Source organism: Sorex araneus, chromosome 5, assembly GCF_027595985.1.
Source record: "Sorex araneus isolate mSorAra2 chromosome 5, mSorAra2.pri, whole genome shotgun sequence".
Taxonomy (NCBI): Eukaryota; Metazoa; Chordata; class Mammalia; order Eulipotyphla; family Soricidae; genus Sorex; species Sorex araneus.
In genome coordinates, this window is record NC_073306.1 from 111677709 (window position 1) to 111696258 (window position 18550).

At 46.5% G+C, this 18550-nt stretch overlaps 1 protein-coding gene across 1 annotated transcript in view; it reads right to left on the reverse strand.

Annotated features, from left to right (window-relative positions):
• Window positions 1-12334: 12334 nt before the first annotated feature.
• GLP1R (glucagon like peptide 1 receptor) overlaps window positions 12335-18550 on the reverse strand; it is a 43012-nt gene continuing 36796 nt past the window's right edge. Inside the window, exon 13 of the mRNA XM_055139740.1 lies at window positions 12335-18075. Coding sequence (XP_054995715.1) covers window positions 17938-18075 — 138 coding nt within the window. The 3' untranslated portion in view covers window positions 12335-17937. The remainder of the gene's footprint in view (window positions 18076-18550) is intronic.

Below are 18550 nucleotides of genomic sequence, written 5' to 3' on the forward strand. Positions count from 1 at the left end.
TTTGGGCGAGGTGACTTCAGTACATCGAATATTGTCCTTGTGTTTGAAGCCATGGTTAGGTACTCTCTGTTGAAAGTAAATGTGTGTTATCTTTAAGCCCTTTAACATGTATAGCTTTTTGTTGTTGTTTTTCCTGAAAAGCTATAGTTTGTCAGTTGTATTTTTTTGTTTTCTTTTTTCCAGCTTGCTTTTCTGGGACATCCATGGTATTGAAATATAAAATAGCTTTAAAACATTTACTTCAGGGGCCAGAGAGATAGTTTAATGGGTTAAGGCATTTGCCTTGCGCACAGCTGACCTGAGTTTGATCCACTGAGCTTACCAGGAGTGATCCCTGAGCACAGAGCAAGGAAGAATCCCTGAACACTGCTAGGTGTGGCCCCAAAACAATAACAACAAAAATTTCCTTTTCTGCACCAGATTTCTATTGCCTGTTACAATGAAGTTAATTTATCTCTGAACTAGTGGGTTCATGGGTATCATGTGAAAGATTTGCATACAAAACTCAGATGCTCAAGAAGTTAATTTTGCTCGGTCTGTGCCCCTTGTCAATGTTCAGCTTCTCTCTTCACCAGTATATACATGTTTTGTTCCTCAATGCCCAGTCCAGATCGTGCCAGCTTGGTCCTGTTCTTGTGACATTTGACAGTGACCAATGATGGTCTGGTCTCATCTCTGTGACATTTTCTGTCCTGTGAACACATTCCTGGTCAGAATCCTCCAGCTGTGTCCCCTCCTGGGGCCTGCTCTGTGGCTGGGCCTCTTCCATCTCCTAGTGGGTGAGACCTCACTGTCTTGCCATGTTTTTGAGCTTAGATGAGGGGCCAAAGAGGATTCATCTAGCTGGGGGGCTTCATTTCACTGTCTCCCACCCCCAGCTAGCCATTTTCTTTTCTGACTAATTTGATTTCCATGAGCAAGATTTATGGTGATACTCACAAATGTATTTTAAAACAAATTTTAGAGTTTATTTTATTTTTTAACTACTCCCACCTACTAAAAAGTTTTGTATTCAGTTATGAAACCTGATATGGGATGGCAACCCAGTTTGAGCAGCGAGGTTCTGGGCCACAGAGAGAGCATGGGGTTAGGAGCATGCTTCATATACAGCCAACCCAGGCTTGACCCCCAGCACCATCTGGTCTCAGAGCATCGCCTCACACAGCCCTGGATGTTCCCAAACACTTCCAATGTCCTGAGTAACCTGAGGCACCATCAGACCTTAGCATTGACCCCCACCTTTTTTGCCAAGAATTGCCAAGAGGCGCCTCCTCCATGTTGCTTAGAAGGCCAGAGCAGCACGGTGCTCAGACTGGAGCCCAGGTGATGAAAAGAGCAGATGTTACATTTCTGAGAACATTCATCCGACTGGGTGTGGTGGGAGAGAGAACAGGCAGTGCTGTGACAGATGTTTTCACTGCAGGAGGTGTGCAGGGAAGGGGTGTCCTCATTGGTCACTAACCATGTGTGTCCGCCCAGGTGGACAGTTATGACATGCTGTGCTCTTTGTTAAAGAGGAGCTTGGGTGTGCCTCAGAGCCATCTAGTTAAGCAGAAGATTCTCTGGCTCACAGCAAAGTCTCTTCTGTGGAGCTGGACTTGTAGGGAAGAGGGGAACAGACAAATCTATATTAACTGTGGACCTTTGAATTTTCTGTAAGATTGGTTGTTAATTGGGTTCTTCATTCCTGTTTTTTATTTTCCCCAGGGGTGGGTTGGGCCACTTTCAGTGGTACTCAGGGGGGCTGTCCCTGGTCTGTGCCCAGACGTGATCCTGATGGTGCTTGGGGACCATTTGTGGTGCCAGGGATCCAGCCAGGGTCAGGGGGATGGACGCAAGACAAGCACCTTAGCTCTCGTACTTTCTCTCTGCCTAGTTAATTTTCTTAAGGCTTTTTTTCATTTTCTGTTGTGTTGCTCGAGCTTTCCTGTTACGTAAAAGCCAAATACAAGGAAGACTTAATCTGATTAAAGATTTACTGTCATGCTCAGGGCACTAAACATATTCTAGGAAAGAGATAATTTACATTTCAAAAGACAGAGCTAAAATTCAAGCTTTCCCCTAAAATAAAATGCCTTTATTTACCTGGTTTAGAGACACTTGATTCAATTAGGAAATTCAGCTAGGTGGAGGGACTTCTCTTCAAAACAGGAGAAACCGAGGAGCACTTCTCTTAACTTCTCTTGTTCTTTCTTGTGATGTGAGGGGGAGCAGGTTTGGGCCCTGTGGTGCTCAGGGGCTACGCCAAACTCTGTGCTGGGGTTTGGGGGTCACTCCTCTCGGTGCTAGGGACACAGTCTTGAGTATCATTCTCTGTCTTTGAAAATGAAGCTGTTCATAATGATGTGGTGCTTCATTTTCTGGAGCTCTTCCATGGATTTCCTGTGAATCATTTGTCACCTCTCCTTGCTCACCTATTCCCAAAGGTTGCATGAAATGACAGTATTAACTTCTAGGAAAAGTGAACCAATTAAATGCCTGTCAGGGAAGAGAGGAACAGCTAGTATGTATTTGCTGTTCTTATCAGACCATTAAGCTTTAGGTGCAGCCTTGATTTCCTGAATTTAGAAAGGCCTATTGATCTTGGAATTTCCACTTGGGGCCTGACCATTAGCCCGGCAAGCAGCTTCCATTAAAGGCCTCTGTCATCAGTGAACTTGAAGTCCCAGAACTGCACTCCGCCTGTGACAGCGTGTGCTCACGCAGGCAAGGTCAACCCTGTCCTGGTCTGGGACGTAAATTGGCTTTGCTTATATTCGAATTATCCCATCTTGCCTAGCCACAGGACTAGTAAATGAGCCTCTGCTTGGAGGGCTGGAGGACTGGAGGGACCCCAGAGTGCATCTCCCTGGCCTTGAGCAGGGCCATGGTCATTTCTGGCCACTTTCCAGTGACCTCTGGAGCAGAATTCAAGCTGTAAGATTCAGGCACTTCTCAGTTCTTTTTGGAAGAGCTTTGCCGCAGCCACCACTCCTGATTGTTCTCAGTGACCGCCCCTGGCTTCTCTCTGCCCTCAGCCTGCACACCCCACCTGTTCAGTGCGCCCCTGAGGCAGTCCTCGGGCATGAGGGTTTCAGGACTGGGTGTTCCTGTGAGTGGGTGCAGTGAGGGTTCTCACAAGCTGTAGTTTTGCCCAGGGATGGCTTTGGGTTCTAACACTGGGTTACCTGCCGTGCACAGCACTGGGGGCCTCCATTTATTTACTCACACACATCTGGCAGCACTTTGGGTGAGGGCCATGTCAGTGCATTCTCCTGGTTGAGGAATGGTCGGCCCCTGGAAGCAGGAGGCAGGGCAGCACCTGCCACCTGGAGGTACCTGGAGCCGCTGTTCCCTGTGGTGGGTCCCTTCCCCTTGCTCTGGGGTGGGAAACCCACTGGATGTTTCTTGAGCCAGCCATGCATACGACTATTTCAGACCTTCTTTTCTCTTGGCGGTACCCCAAGCACCGCGCCTGTCAGAGGTCCTGGGAAAGTCTTGGAAAGCTATCAGAATGGATTTATACACACATTTAACAAAACGACGACCCCCTCTAACCTTAGCAGCAGCAATGCAGGTGAGGAGGCTGTTACCATGTTCATCCACATCTTATTTTTTTTTCTTTTTTGGGTCACACCTGGTGATGCACAGGGGTTAACTCCTGGCTCTGCACTCAGGAATTACTCCTGGCGGTGCTCTGGGGACCATATGGGATGCTGGGAATCAAATCCAGGTTGGCCGCATGCAAGGCAAACGCCCTACCTGCTGTGCTATCACTCCAGCCCCAACATTTGATCTTGATGTGGAGCGGAGAGAAGCAGCAAACTCACAGTTGGGAGAGAAATGTGATAAGGAAGCACAACTTCAGCCGTGTGCTTTGTTTTTTATCACATACACTCTAATTTCTTGGGAGCATTAGGCTAGATACAACCTTGGATCTCCCAAAGAGCTGACAGAAGGCAAGTTGAGAGCAAAATGAATGACTTTGTAGTGTGTGTGTGTGTGTGTGTGTGTGTGTGTGTGTGTGTGTGTGTGTTGGCGGAGGGGTCTTCAGGAGGGATCATATTTCAAATCTAAATTCTATACAGTACAGGATTTGTCACTTTGGTGTGAGAAATGCTCTTTCCTCAACATGTCAGGAACGCAGGTAAAAGAAGCATCGCACCACCTGTGTCTGAATCTGTAGTAACAACCTATGGGCCTTTTAGGGGTGTGGGAGAGGCTTCATACCCGGCCGTGCCCATGTGCTTGTTCCTGGCTCTGCCAGGGATCACTCCTGGCAGTGCCCATCCCATTGTTCTGCCATCAAACCAGGGTTGGCCACATGCAAGGCAAGCACCTAAATCCCTGTCCCATTTGTCCAGTCCCTCTTGTAGTAACGTTACATTGAAGATGTTAGGGCTCATGTAGACCCACTGATTTCAGTATGGTAGGGTATAAGGGCCCCAGAAGTCTGCACTTTAACAACCTTCCTGGCTGGTGTAATGTCCAGTAAGGGTTAAAAATGCTGGGGCCAGAGAGATAGTACAGCTGGTAGGGCACTTGCCTTGCATGTGGTTGACTTGGGCTCCATCTCCAGCATCTTACCTGGTCCCCCAGTATCACCAAGAATGATTGCTGGGTGCAAAGCCAGGAGCACTGTGGGTGTGGCCCTCAAACGAAACAAAATCAGATATGTTGAGTAGAAGCATTAATGTAAAAAGGGAAGATAATGATTAATAGACTCAAGCAAAGAAAGAACTATGTATTTCTTATGAAGATCAACAACTTTGCCCTTTTTCAAGATATGAAAGCTAAATAAAAGAAGATGTATATGGCTTTAAAACCAGAAGGAACTAATTGCAAAGACTAGAGTATAGGTGCATTAGTCCTTAACATTTTCTTTACAAGCAGTAATTATTTAAAAGTAGAACATTTGGAAATATAGAAAAAAAAAGTTTATATTTTCATGCCTATTTTCCAGAATTCAATAAAATGAGAAATTCTCCTTACTGCTGCCCTATTTGTTCTTTGTGGAGCCCACAAATACTAATATAGCACTCCTCTGCCTCTTTTTTTCTAAGTACTCTGGGTTTTACTTACACATATGTGTAGTTTTTATGTAAGAGGGTGATATTTTCAGTGATATACTTAGCTGGACAAGTATGAGGCTGAGTTTCATCCCCATACTGCTGTGTGAACGGATGTAGACAGCCCCACTGTCTGTGATCCCTCACGGTGGGGGGCGGGGAATATCACCTCAACTATCATCAGAGCGGAGTCTCTGTGCTGTTCATTTGCTCATTCATTTTCTAATACCTCCATGTTCACCCACCTGCGTATCTATCCATCATCTACCATCCATCACTTACACATCCATCCATCCACTCATCAATCATCCATTCATCTATCATACATCCATCCACTTGTCCATCTACCCATCATCATTCATCCATCCATGGAGAACCTAGTCTTTGCCAGGCCTGGAGCTAGGCTCTGAGCAGGCAAGGGCAGGTGAGTAGCTGATTGATAATCAGCTCAAGGACAGCATGGGAAGTGCTGTGAGAGTGTGGTATCTACTCAGGATTAGAGCACACAAAAGGGATTTCTAGACACTTATGGGTCAGGGTAGATCTTCTGGAGACTGTAACAACATGCTGAGTTTGGAGAAGCATCAGGTATTCCCCAGGGAAGGAGGCAGAAGCCTGGAGGTAGCAGTTAGGCTGCCGGAAAACTGCCTTGGGAAAAGGTGTCCTTCTTGTTCTCATGTTATTAGTTATGCCACTAGTATAATCTTAGGGACTGTACGTCTGGCATTCTCCTTTGTCACAATTTCTTCTTGTTTTTAAAGGGCTGGAGCAATAGCACAGTGGGTAGGGCATTTGCCGTGCATGTGGCCGACCTGGGTTTGATTCCTCCGCCCCTCTCGGAGAGCCCAGGAAACTACCAAGAGTATCTCGCCCGCACGGCAGAGCCTGGCAAGCTACCCGTGGTGTATTCGATATGCCAAAAACAGTAATGACAAGTCACAATGGAGATGTTACTGGTGCCCGCTTAAGCCAATCGATGAGCAACAGGATGACCGTGATACAGTGACACCGTCTTGTACTTGATTGTGGGAGAGGCACATCAGCTGTTCCCAGGGTCTGTTTGGCGTTGTGCTCGGGAGTGAGCCCTGACAGTACTCGGGACTGTGTGCTGCCGGGGTTGGGGCCAGCCACATTCCAGGAAGCGCCTCACCTCCTGTGCTGTCTCTCTGGTCCTCCTATAATCATTCTTACTGAGTTATAAGCGAGGAATATGTTCTTCCCTTCTGCCACATTGATTTTGAGAGCTGTATAATATTTTTTCTGGATAGGTGAAGCAGAATTTATTTGGCTAGTACTCATTATTGACCATTTCAGTAGTGCCTAGTGCTCACTAATGCACATAGTATAAACTGGACTGTCCTCTTCGGAATTAGAGTGCTATGTTTCTAACTCTTGGAAATGGATAATTTGAGGCAGTTTCCTATTAAGGTGTTAGTCTGAAACTTTAGTGGCCATAAAAAGTCCGCAGAAAGTGTGGCAGCTCAGTGGTTGAGCACATGTCTTGTACACTGGAGGCTTGGATTCAGTTCTGGGCACCCCATTGTGCTCTGAGCACCTTACTGGGAGTAGTCCCTGAGCACTGGTGAATATGCACCCGCCTCCCCAAGCCCAAACCCCCAAATCAATAGAACTTGTTAAAATGCAGACCCTGATTTGAGAGGCCTGGGCCCTGGCCTGAGAATCTGCGTTTCAAATACGTTTCCAGAAGCTGCTGCTAGTGGTGGTGGTCTTAGGTCCACCCAGTGACTACCAAAGCAGTTCTATGAAATTTTTCCTGAAAAACTGAAATAGCCACCCTTCCTCACAAGCTCCATGTTTTTTCCACCTTTCCTTAGCAAATACTTCATTGAGTTGTTTTAGTAATACTATTCAATTGTATTTTGATCATCTCTAGAGAAAAGTGTGTGTTTAGAGGCGCATACATTTTTCCACTAGTAGCCATTCATTCACAGTGAAGGTCTATGGACATGAATTCTTTTTTTAAATTTTATTTTTATTTTTTAAAATTTATTTTTATTTTTAAAATGAATCACTGTGATTCCAATACTGGAATCATCTGGGGTGTGGGTAGCTGGCATGTTCTCAGGGATCTGTATCAGGGTTGTAGAACATCTCAAGAGCTGTTACATTTCTTTTTAAAAAAACTTTAAAAAATAAATTATATAACGAGATACACAATTACAAAGTTGTTCATGATTGGGTTTCAGTCATACAGTGTTCCAACACCTGTCCCTTTACTAGTGTACATTTCCTACCAACAATGTCCCCATGTTCCCTCCCACAACCCCCCTGAACCTGCCTCTGTGGCAGACACTTTTCTCTATCTCTTCTCTCTCTTTCCTTTTGGGGATTATGGTTAGCTATAGAGGTGCTGAAAGATTATCATGTGTATAACTTTGCCACCTTTCATCACTTAGTTCCTGTCCAGAGTGATTATTTCTAGCTATCATTGTCATAGTGGTTCCTTCTCCATCCTAATTCCCCACCTCCACCCCCACTTGTGGCGAGCTTCTAAGTATGGACCAGTGCTCCTGATCCTTGTTTGTATTGCTCTTGGGTATTCGTCTCATACTGTGCTTTGTTTTTAATATATCCCACAAATGAGTGCAAGAGTTGTTGCACTTCTAATGTGATGAGGGACACCAGACTCCCCAATGGAGTCTGACAGGAAAAATACCCCTCCTGCTAGCAGGGTGGTTATATCTAGAAGGGGCCGAGTTCAAGGCTAACAGGCATAGAATTTCTCCACAACCAACTCTGAGATTCTGCACATGGCATCCTTTCCGCACTGCGACGCATTAGGCACTGCTTCACAGACTTCAGCATCCTTAACAATTCCCAAAACACAGTATTTTTGGAAATTTGTATAATTGCTGAAAGTGTGGTATTAGAGATCTTTTTTCATGATTGCTAAGAATATTCAGACACACATCCCAGATAGAGAAGGGAACAGCAAGTAAAATGTGATTGGAGATCCTGCGCGGGAAGAGAGATGCGTGCTGAAAGTAGTCTAGAGACTGAACACGATGGTCACTCAATACCCCTGTTGCAAACAGGGGTATTTCTTGTAAGAAATCACGCAACCCGGAGATTCTTCTTGCAGCGATTTATTCAGAGACCTTCTCGGGAAAGAAGAGGAACGAGGGACGAACGAGAAGAAAACCCCACCTAGCTAGGCAGCTTCCCTCCTTATCTACCCCTCTCTGCCTGCTTACGCCCAAGTGTCTGCAGCTGATAAACTAGTTACAGCTCGTGGCGTGACAAGGCATCCTGATTCCTTATCAGGTGTTATCTACGAAGCACGGTGTAATTAACAAGAAACAGGTGTCCACGAAGCACGGTCCCGTGGTGGCTCTCCACACCACAACACCCAAAAGGAGAGAGAGAGAACAAATTGGAATGCCCTGCCACAGAGGTGGGGTGGGGTGGGGGGATAGGATCGGGGAGTGGGAGGGATACTGGGTTAGTTGGTGGTGGAGAATGGACACTGGTGGAGGGATGGGCTCTCGAACATTGCATGAGGGAAAAATAAGCACGGAAAGGTGTGAATCTGTAACTGTACCCTCACTGTGACTCGCTAAGAAAAATAAAAAAATAAAATAGAACACTGACAAGCTTTTCTAATGAGGAAGTCAAACTTATGAGAGTGGACAGTAAAGTTATTATTAATTACTTTCTTTAATAAAAATTTATTTTGAAAAAAAAGAAAAAAGAATATTCAGGCACAGTATAATTCATTTAAAGAATCATTTTTTATTAAGGCACTGTGGTTTACAATGTTACTCATAGTTGACTTTTAGACATATAATATTGAAGCATCGATCCCACCACCAGTGTCAGCTTCTTCCCCCCAGTGTTCCCAGGCTCCCTGCAATATCTCCTCTCCAACCTGCCTTCCTGACAGGCACCTAAGTTAGGTTGTTCAAGTTTGGGTCTCTTGATTTCAGTGTTTTTGACCCTGTGGTTTGGATATTTGGTTCTATCATTCCAAACACCACCTTTCTTTCTTAATCCTCTGGCTTGGCCTTCATTTCTTCTCATCTGTCTCTTCTCCCCCTCCTCTCCTCTCTTATTTTCCTTCTCATCTGGAGCCAAGGTTGGTCATAGCATCCCCACATACATGTGATATCATCCTGTGTTTGTCCTTCTCTGGCTTATCTCATTTAACATTGTGTCTTCCAGTTCCATCTGTGTTGCAGTGAATTACTTGATTTCATCATTCTTTACAGCTGTGTAGTATTCCACTGTGTATCTATACCACATCTTACTTTACAACAGTGATAATGGAACGTATCAGAAATACTGGCAACAATCTCTTTTGGTGGGGATATGATGAAAAAGGAACCCCCTCATCCAGTGTTAGCGGGAATGTTATCTGGTCTAACCCCTTTGGAAAACAATATGAAGGGGACTCAGAATTGAGTTCCCATATGACTCAACATTCCATTTTGTGTGTGTCTATCCCCAGGACAGAAAAACTTTCATATAAAATGTAATAAGTCTTCTTTATATATGTTGAGTCTACATAAGATGTCTTTGCATCTGTATTTTTTTTTTTATTGAATCACCATGTGGATAGTTATAAAGCTTTCAGGCTTAAGTCTCAGTTACACAATGCTCAAACACCCTGCATTTGTATTTTTAATTTTAGTTTTCAAAGTATGTCTTTGGTGGGCTGCTGGTTTAGCATGACTAGAGTTATATGTCTATACTTCCGTATTTGGGTATATCTGTATTTGTATTTGTATATCTCCTGTATTTAGGTTCTATACACTCTCTTTTCTGCCCATGGATTTGAAAGATGAAAGAGCTTCAGTGCAGTCTTGTTGGCAGGTACCAACGGGGTTTAATAAAACCATAAATTCAATTTTCTAGGAATTAGTGAGCCTTGTTTAGACCTCTAGGAGGTCAAAAACAAGTTGGTAATACCCCTGACCCTTTAACACAGTAATAATTGTAAATTGTTCAAGACTGAACATATCCACTAAGAAACCAGGAACTGAAATGTCTCCTGTAAAAATTCTTTATCTATGACCAAGACTGTGCTTGTTCACTCAAGAGCCATGAAAACTGCAAACAAATGCTTGCTGATTCCCTTCTGGTGTTACCAGGCAGTTGCAGATCCAAAGTTGGGGTTGGATTGCTCTGCCTGGGATTGCTTTTTGTTTGTAATCCTCAGCAAGTGCTTTTTTTTTTTCCTGGAGGTTGTAACATAGATGCATTCTGGGCTCTACTGGTCCTACAGGAGGAGGACCCGCAGTCATTCATTCTAACACTCATGCCATGAATCAGTGGGGAAAAAATAAAATGTGCCAGACTTACAGCAAGCTGGACCACCAGTCTTTTTCTCGTGCTAAATTCATTGTGAAAGTTAAAGTGAGTTTTTGTATCAAAGAAAATACACATCACATCTTGGTATTGGGAACTCTCTCTACAAGGAACAAAGTTAGGGTTATGGGAGAAGTTAATGACTCAGACTGTGGATAGGCCTCCTGTCCTAGCCCCTCTCATTCTCACTGTCATTGTCATTATTATCACCACTGTAATTTCTTCTTCTTTTTACTATAGTAACCCCCACCCCCATTAAGCAATATGTTGCCCCTCCTCCTTTCTTTCTTTCTCTCTCTCTCCTTTCCTTTTTTTTTTTTTTTAATGTATGGCCTCTATCATTTCTTCACCACCTACCCTTCTACCTGTGGGGACAGATTCTATTTCTGCTTTGTCCCAATATGGGACTCTATTTCCCTTCCTCTCTAACCGTGTGACCCTCTATGTTGTCTGTTCCAGTCTTCTTAACCACCAGTTCATAGACGGCTGCAGGTCTGCAGGTGTGAAAGGGTTAAAGAGTGCTGATCTACTCCACATTGTACTGCTGGGTGCTGGGTCTTCTCCACTATGCCTGGTAAGGAACATTCCACTGTTACAAATATTTGTGCGTGTGTGTATATGTGTGGTGTGTGTATGAGAGACAGAGACATACACAGAGACAGAGAGGTGAGAGAGAAACAGACTCAAAGAGAGGGACAGAGAGGGACAGAGTCAGAGGAAGATGACACAGAAGCAGAGATAGACACAGAGGCAGAGAGAGAAAGAGGAAGGTGTGGAGATAACTAAAAGTGTTTCTGCACAGACTTTCAAGGGTACTGAAATATAAATTGTGCGGGGAGGTTCCCAGCTCTTGGGAATGCTGGTGCCAACTGCATATGGGCGAGATGCTTCATGAATTCAGCACAGAACCTGGTTGTTTTTGTCTGCAGGCTACTTCTGTCCCTGGGATATGCTTTCTATGAGCTAGCCTTGCGATCCTGGGTGAGTCTGGAGACTGACCTCTCCTTGGTGTGCCCCTGACTGGGCCTCTGCAGGGCTGGGCAGCTCCTTGGACCTTTCTTGAGGCCGAGTTAAGTTCTGTGAAGCACCATCTTTCCGGAGGTGGCCCCTCACACCGTTCTGAAAAGCAGCAATAGCCATTTTGGGCTTGAGTTTGTGCTTTCCTGGAGATGTGAAAGGGAGAAAAGTCTCCAAGTTCCTCCTAATTCCTGCGAAGGGGCTCACAGAAAGGTGAGAGTATCGAGAAGGAAGTAGAAAGCAAGACGATGTTTGATATCAGAACGTGGTTAGATTTGTAATTTCCTCTCAGGGTAAGAATTACTATTATTCTGTTTGAAAGAGGCAGCACTTACAGCTTCACTAAAATCTATTTTATGTTTAAGGAAACCTTGAATTAAGTGTTTCTCTTCAAACAGGTGGAACTGAAATGGTGCTGGGATGAGGGGGAGCTGTCGCCCTGCTCCTGAGTGGAAACAACTTGCAAATCCTGAGAGTGAACAATGATTTTAATTGGAGAAAAGTTCATTTTTCTGAAGAGGAATCTTTGAACTGCAGTTACATTCAAATTCTGTGGCTGCTGCGCAAACAAGGCTTATGCTTTTATGGCATTTTCTAAAAAAATGAATTTAATGGACTGAGTTTATTTAGAAGGGGAGATCAAATAGATGAGTGGAATTAGAATACACATCCATTTGGCCATCAGCATTGTTTAAACCACTCGACCACCCAACTTCTCTAATTAAATGACATTGCAGTCCCTGTACAAAGGCTGTGATGGTAAATTAGTACTTGGTAAATGCTTTGAAGAGAAAAAAATCATGATATGAGTAATGAGCAAGGTTTTTTTTTCCTTTTAACTTGGGCTGGAAACAGCATCTTTTGTATTTTCCTACTGCACCATGAGTCACCTAGGTTGACATTGCAGAAAACCTCTTTTCCCAAAGGAAGACCAAGAGAGACACAGTAATGACAGGCTTTTATTTGATTTACAAGGCAAATTAGGAAAAAGCCTGAATCCATTCACATCTGTACAAGGAATTATACACCATACACATTTCCTACTTATAGATGCAGGTCCTGTTTTACAGGAATTTATACAATAAGAAATAGCATGAAAATTGCCTGTTTAAACATTCATGAAATGCATACAGCCCCCAAGAGTACTGAAAATGAAAACTCAGCTTTGCCCCTCCAGAGAACTTGGCTCACCTATCTTCCTTCCTTCCTTCCTTCCTTCCTTCCTTCCTTCCTTCCTTCCTTCCTTCCTTCCTTCCTTCCTTCCTTCCTTCCTTCCTTCCTTCCTTCCTTCCTTCCTTCCTTCCTTCCTTCCTTCCTTCCTTTCTGTCATTTTGTGTCCCACCCAGTGGGACTCCAGGACTATGGGAGTTCTGTGCTTGAGGTAACTGTGGCAGAGTCTGGGTGGCCACGTGGTGCCAGTAATTGAGTGAAGTTCAATTGCATGCAAGTTATCCCCTGTACTAGTTCTCTGCCCCCTATGGCTATATTTAAGGATCAGGGTTGAATCCCTTTCTAGCCCAGTGGGATTTGAGGTTTATTTTCTTTGAGTATGCCATGCCTATTTTAATTGGGAGAAGGCTAGAAGAAGTACAGGTCCAGAACTAGAGTGTGACCCATTTAGCAAGGTGCAGATCTGCCTTTCTTGGGCAAACCTTGCTCCTTCCTGCAAAGAAGCAAAGAACCTAACTTGTAACATATCCCACACTCTGTTCTTCTTAGCACTTATAAATGCCCTGATTTTTGAATGTTTTACTTCTCCTGAATTGCTTTTCCTCTTGTGCTAGTCACGCTAGATTGTCCAGGTTGATGAATTACTGATTCTTGGATAGGGCCCATTTGGAAAGTGTACAAAACCCCAGTGTAAGTTGGGTGCAAGTTGCCAGCTCCCCTACTCCTCACTGCACCAGGCTGTGAAACACAGTGCATCCTTTTCACCTGGCAGCATTGTGCTCTCAGCTGCATCCTTAACTTGGTCACAGCTGAGAGAATGGCAACAGGAAGAGAAACTCACTAGGGCAAGGCTCATGGGGACTGGGGAGAGTATAGGGGTGACATGGTGGTAGGCTGGATGCATCTGGGAGGTGAATACACCACGGTTGGGTGAGACCCTGAAAATATCTGGTGACAATCTCCATGGAACAGGTGAGAAAACTCTCCCCTCTTCTAGATTCGAATACAGAAGAGATGCCATAGAACAAACTGGAAAGCCGCTGTGCTCCCTGCCAATCTGTACCCATCAGCAGAGCAGGAGTAATCACAGATGCTGGGGATGCACTTTGACATTAACTGTTTAAAGTTATTTAATGCTGCTTTCTGGCAAGGCCCTCTGTGGAGTGGGAGAGCTGGTGGGAGCCAGTAGGTAACACTGGGCGGGGGTAGTGGATGGGGGTAGTGGAGTCTGCAGAAGTTGCTGCCATTGGACCATTTTCTTAAGAAAATTCACTATATCCAAGAAAAGGAAAACAAAGTTTGAGCTGTTATGACCCTGGTTTCTGTTGACTATTTTGCATGTCATCCGCAGAGCTGTCTTAGCAGAGAAAACCAGGCTTTGAGGGTGTATCTGGAGTTTGCCTCCTGGGAGGCAGAAGCAGGGTCAGCAGTGTAGATTGGAATCAATTCAGTGGAGGGAAAACAAACCTCGGGACTATATTTGACTCTATTTCGCCATCCTGGAGCACGTTGCGGGCATTAGCAATAATGGGAGCCTGTCTGTGCATGGAGAGGAAGCATCTGCACTCACTCCAGCGCCCTCCTTGCCCTGGGCGTGCAGTCCCCAACCTTCAGAGGCTGTGCAGGTGCTGAGCTCATTAACTCCTAACTTTATGTTGATATGCACAGGACGTTCTGTAATTCTCTCCCCTTCTCTCTCTTCCTAGCTCCCTCCTTCCTGCTCTCCCTTCCCTCTTCCTTCCCTTTCCTTCTTTCTTCTCCCAGAGGAGATGGGAGGAAATGGACCACACCAGTGAGCTCCTGAAACAACCCACACAGAGAAGGAGTCTGAGTTTCCTTGGGCCTGAATGTGAACTGACTGTGCCCAGTGTCCTCTGCTAGGTGGCTCTGACCCCCCATAACACCCACCAGTCTACTCTTTATTTTCAGTTTGAGCACTGGTCATGCACTCTCTCTTCTGGTTCTTCTGTGTGGCGAGGGGGACCACTTCTTTAACCAGTGCAGATGCATTTAGAAAACATGAGGCCAACCCATTCAGAGTTTGGCTCTCCAAAATGAGTCCCCCACAGTTTATATGCATCCCTAAACTCAGAGGCACCTTATTGATGAAAGACAGGGGAGGTAGGGGTGAATGAGGACGAGAAGCAGCCCAGGCCCTCCTCCCAGCAGTACCAAGCACCGAGGAGCTGGCACCATCACCACCCAAGTGTTTACTTTAGCTGCTGCATTTCCTTAAGCAGTAATAACAACAACAACAACAACAAAAACCCTAGATACCGCTGCCCACTGATCTTTTCTTGCAGAGTCTGGAATGGCCAGTGTTTTCCCTGGTCCTTCCCAGAGGCCTCTCTGGGCTGGGAGGGGGAACTGAGTCTAGACCTGCGCAGCAGACCCCTAGTCTCTGAGGACCCCCCTTTTAGCTCAACCCTCACGGAGACCATTGAAATGCCCACGACAAAGTTCACATCATCCTAAAGAGAAAAGGCAGCTGTTTACTATGCAAAAAAAAGGGTTTGTCCCAGTTGATTGACTTGCCCCATGGACTGAAAAGGACAGCGTTTTAAGCCCAGATCAAGTTTGTGGGAGCTGGCCAGAGTGCTGAAGCCAGCCTGCTCTCCTGACTCCGAGGCGGCTGCTCACGCAGGCACCTGCACCCTGCTGGTCAGCCAGGGCTCCAGGCCGAAGAGACGGAGTTCCAGCCAAGAGCCAGACTGGCGGCACCGAGCGTGTGTAAACAGCCAGTGGAATCTCAGGGCACATTGCATTCCCAGACCTGAGAGCTATACTTAGCTCGAGAGAGTTTGGGAATAGCTGGGAAGGCATATACTGTCATTCAAATGAATATTAATAGTGTGGATCTTAGAGTAAAGAAATATTGCTTCAGTTCAGTATCTGGTATGTCTCCGAGAAGGAAAATGTTCCTATGTGTTAACAGGCTTTAAAAAGACACACCCGCACGTGCGCGCGCATGTGTGTGTGTGTGTGTGTGTGTGTGTGTGTGTGTGTGTGTGTGAGTGAAGCCTTCTAAAATCAAGAATCACCAGTACTAGTTGGGAAAAAAATCATCCCAACTATTCATAGTTTAAACTAAACTGAATTATTTGAACTTTCTCATGTATCCAACTTTAAACACTTTCTTCCCTCAACTCCTCCTCACAACCATTTCTTTCTTTCTTTTTTTTGGGGGGGTCACACCCGGCGATGCACAGGGTCACTCCTGGCTTTGCACTCAGGAATTACTCCTGGCGGTGCTCAGGGGACCATATGGGATGCTGGGATTCGAACCCGGGTTGGCCACGTGCAAGGCAAATGCCCTACCCACTATGCTATTGCTCCAGCCCCACAACCATTTCTTTCTTACAGATTCTATGCATCTGTCTTTGTTGCTGTGTGTGAGATTAATGATTCTTGAGAGCTCCCAGTTTATCCCAAACCAGAACACTGACCGGCATCAGAACTGCACCCCTGCATTATACCCCTTCCCACCTCCCCACTCCAGAGAGAGTCAGTGAACAATGCCTTCAGGGGAGTTTCCCTTTTTCCTAGTAGGGATCCCCCCATCTTCTGTTTTGCTACCGAGCCTTTCCCACCAAGGAGACATCACATTCTTTCCTCTAGCCCGAGGTTCCATTTCCCTATTAACATTAACATAACACTTCACTGAAGCTGAAACAGAAGGCATTTTCTGCTTGGTGCGTTTTATGCTCTATTATTATTTCCCCTGCACACCACATGTCTCTCTGAGGGGCACGGGAGAGTGTGTGTGGGTTCTTACAGGGGAAGAGAAGGGAGAGACCAACTTTCATAAAGGAATTCACTGGGCCACTCTCCGCTGCCCTGCCAGGGGCCTCAATGCCCAGGAGTTCTGTCCTTCTCGGGAAACGTCCTTTGCATCCACACGCTCACCAGCCCCTGGACACAGCTGTTCCTTCTGCCTCATCTCTGCAGCACTGCCCTGTGTCTGCTCTTTCCTGCCTGGGTAGGACTGAGGGATCTGCCCCACCTCACCCCTCAGTCACCCCGCATTATGGGTTGGATCCAGAGGAAGGGCAGAAATCAATGAGCTCAAAGTGTGGCTGAGTCCAATCAACGACTCTCCCAACAACATCACAGTGACCACAATGATTGAATTCTTATTTTCATGGTGGGGTGGTGGAGGGGGAGATCAGAACTGAATGTTTACACAAAGACTATTTACAATAATAGACAAAAACGAATAAAGCATAGCCAAGCTTCTGGAGAGCAACATTTCAAAGAGGCAGGCGGTGGGGTGGGGGAAGTGGGTCTCCATGATGACAGTGGAGACTGGTAGGTAATTTCCTGGGAAGAGTCTCTCCTGGGTCACATCCCCGAAAGCTAGAGGGTGTGCTCGTGCTCCCACACCACACTGACCACCCTGGGGAGAGAGAGGGGAGGAAGTCTCTTTGCCCTCTGGGTCCCCCACAACGGCAGGTAACCCACATGCTGGCTTGAATGTTCCTAAGGTTACTAATTCTTTTTGTTGTTGTTGGTTTTGGGGCATATCCAGCAGGGCTCAGGGCTTACTCCTGGCTCTGCATTTAGGTCACTCCTGGCTGGCTTGGTGGACCATGTGGGATGCCAGGAATCAAACCTGGGTTGGCTACATGCAAGATAAGCACCCTACCCTCTGTGTTATTGCTCCAGCCCTAAATTGATGATTTTTGAGCTTCTACAGAACAGTAGTAAGGGCCTGACCCAGGGCTGGCACCTTGGGAGCAAGCCTCCTCTCATTTCCCAGGCACCAAAGGAGCAAGCCCCAAGAACCTGAATACCAGGGAGAGGGTGCATGCACCACGCAACCCTTCTGGTGCCTTCCTTCTTGTTGCTCATTCTAGAACCACTGCTGAGGCCCAGACCAAGTCTCCAAGGAGAAACCAGGTGGCAAAAAGTGGGGCTAAGATGAGGAAACAAGCGAGCCAGACACAGGAATGGTTCCTTAAAGAGGAGACAGATGGGGTGGCGACCTCACATGCAGCCAATGCAGAGTGGCTTGAACTCAGCCCAGCAGTGCCCTGGGCTGAGGAGATAGGAGAGTCCTGCCTCCTGCAACCCCCTCCACCCTCTAATAGGCCGTTGACCTTGGCTTTGAGCTTGGACTGATGGGCCACTCAGTCTGGGGGACTCCAGGGGCTGGTGGCTTGATGGGAAGAAATCCTCCTGATTGCAGACACTGCTGTTCTTCCTCTCCTCCAGCCATGGTGATCGAATTAGCAGGCTGCTTCTCCGTGCAGGAAATGTGTCCCTGGGTCCCAGGAGACAGGGCTATTTGCCGGTCTGATGGTTTGGAGAAGGGACGGTGGGGCTACTCGTGTGTCTCTCCCCTGTCTCCCCCGGGAAGGGCTGCCGGGCGGCATCAGCCACAGGAGGCCTGGCAGGTGGCCGCGTACACGCTACTGCTGGGGCACTTGAGAGGCTTCATGCTGCTCTCCCGCTGCACGTGCAGGTGCTCCAGCCGCCAGCGCCCCCAGCTCTTCCGAAACTCCATCTGGACCTTCGCGGGCGGGGGACACAGGAGGAGAAACGAGCCATCAGGCAAACTGGCTGCCCCTTCCTCCCCCTCGCCCCAGCACCCCCCATTAGGCTGGAAGGAGAAAAATCAGCTGCAGGGAGTTAAGATATTAAAAGCCCCCGAGTTAAGGCCTTCGGGCGCCTAAATGAATATCTAAATGAATATCCCCATGATGAGCTGTTTACTTGTTGTCTCCTCCGGAGAGAGCTGGGCTTGATGAGTTAATTGGTCTCTTCCATCTCGAAACTCTGTGACTCAGCTCAAAGTACCTTTTACAATCCATCACGGAGCTAGAGAGCAAGAGAGGGAGGCCGAGAGCCGCAGCAGGGGAGGCAGAGAATGAGATTTCAGGACACGCTTTCCCCCTGCACCTGGCCACAAAGAAGAAGGACAGTGCCTCTCAAAGTCCAGGGCTGCTTCCCACCCCCCTAGATGGTGGAGGTGGGGGTGGGGCAAA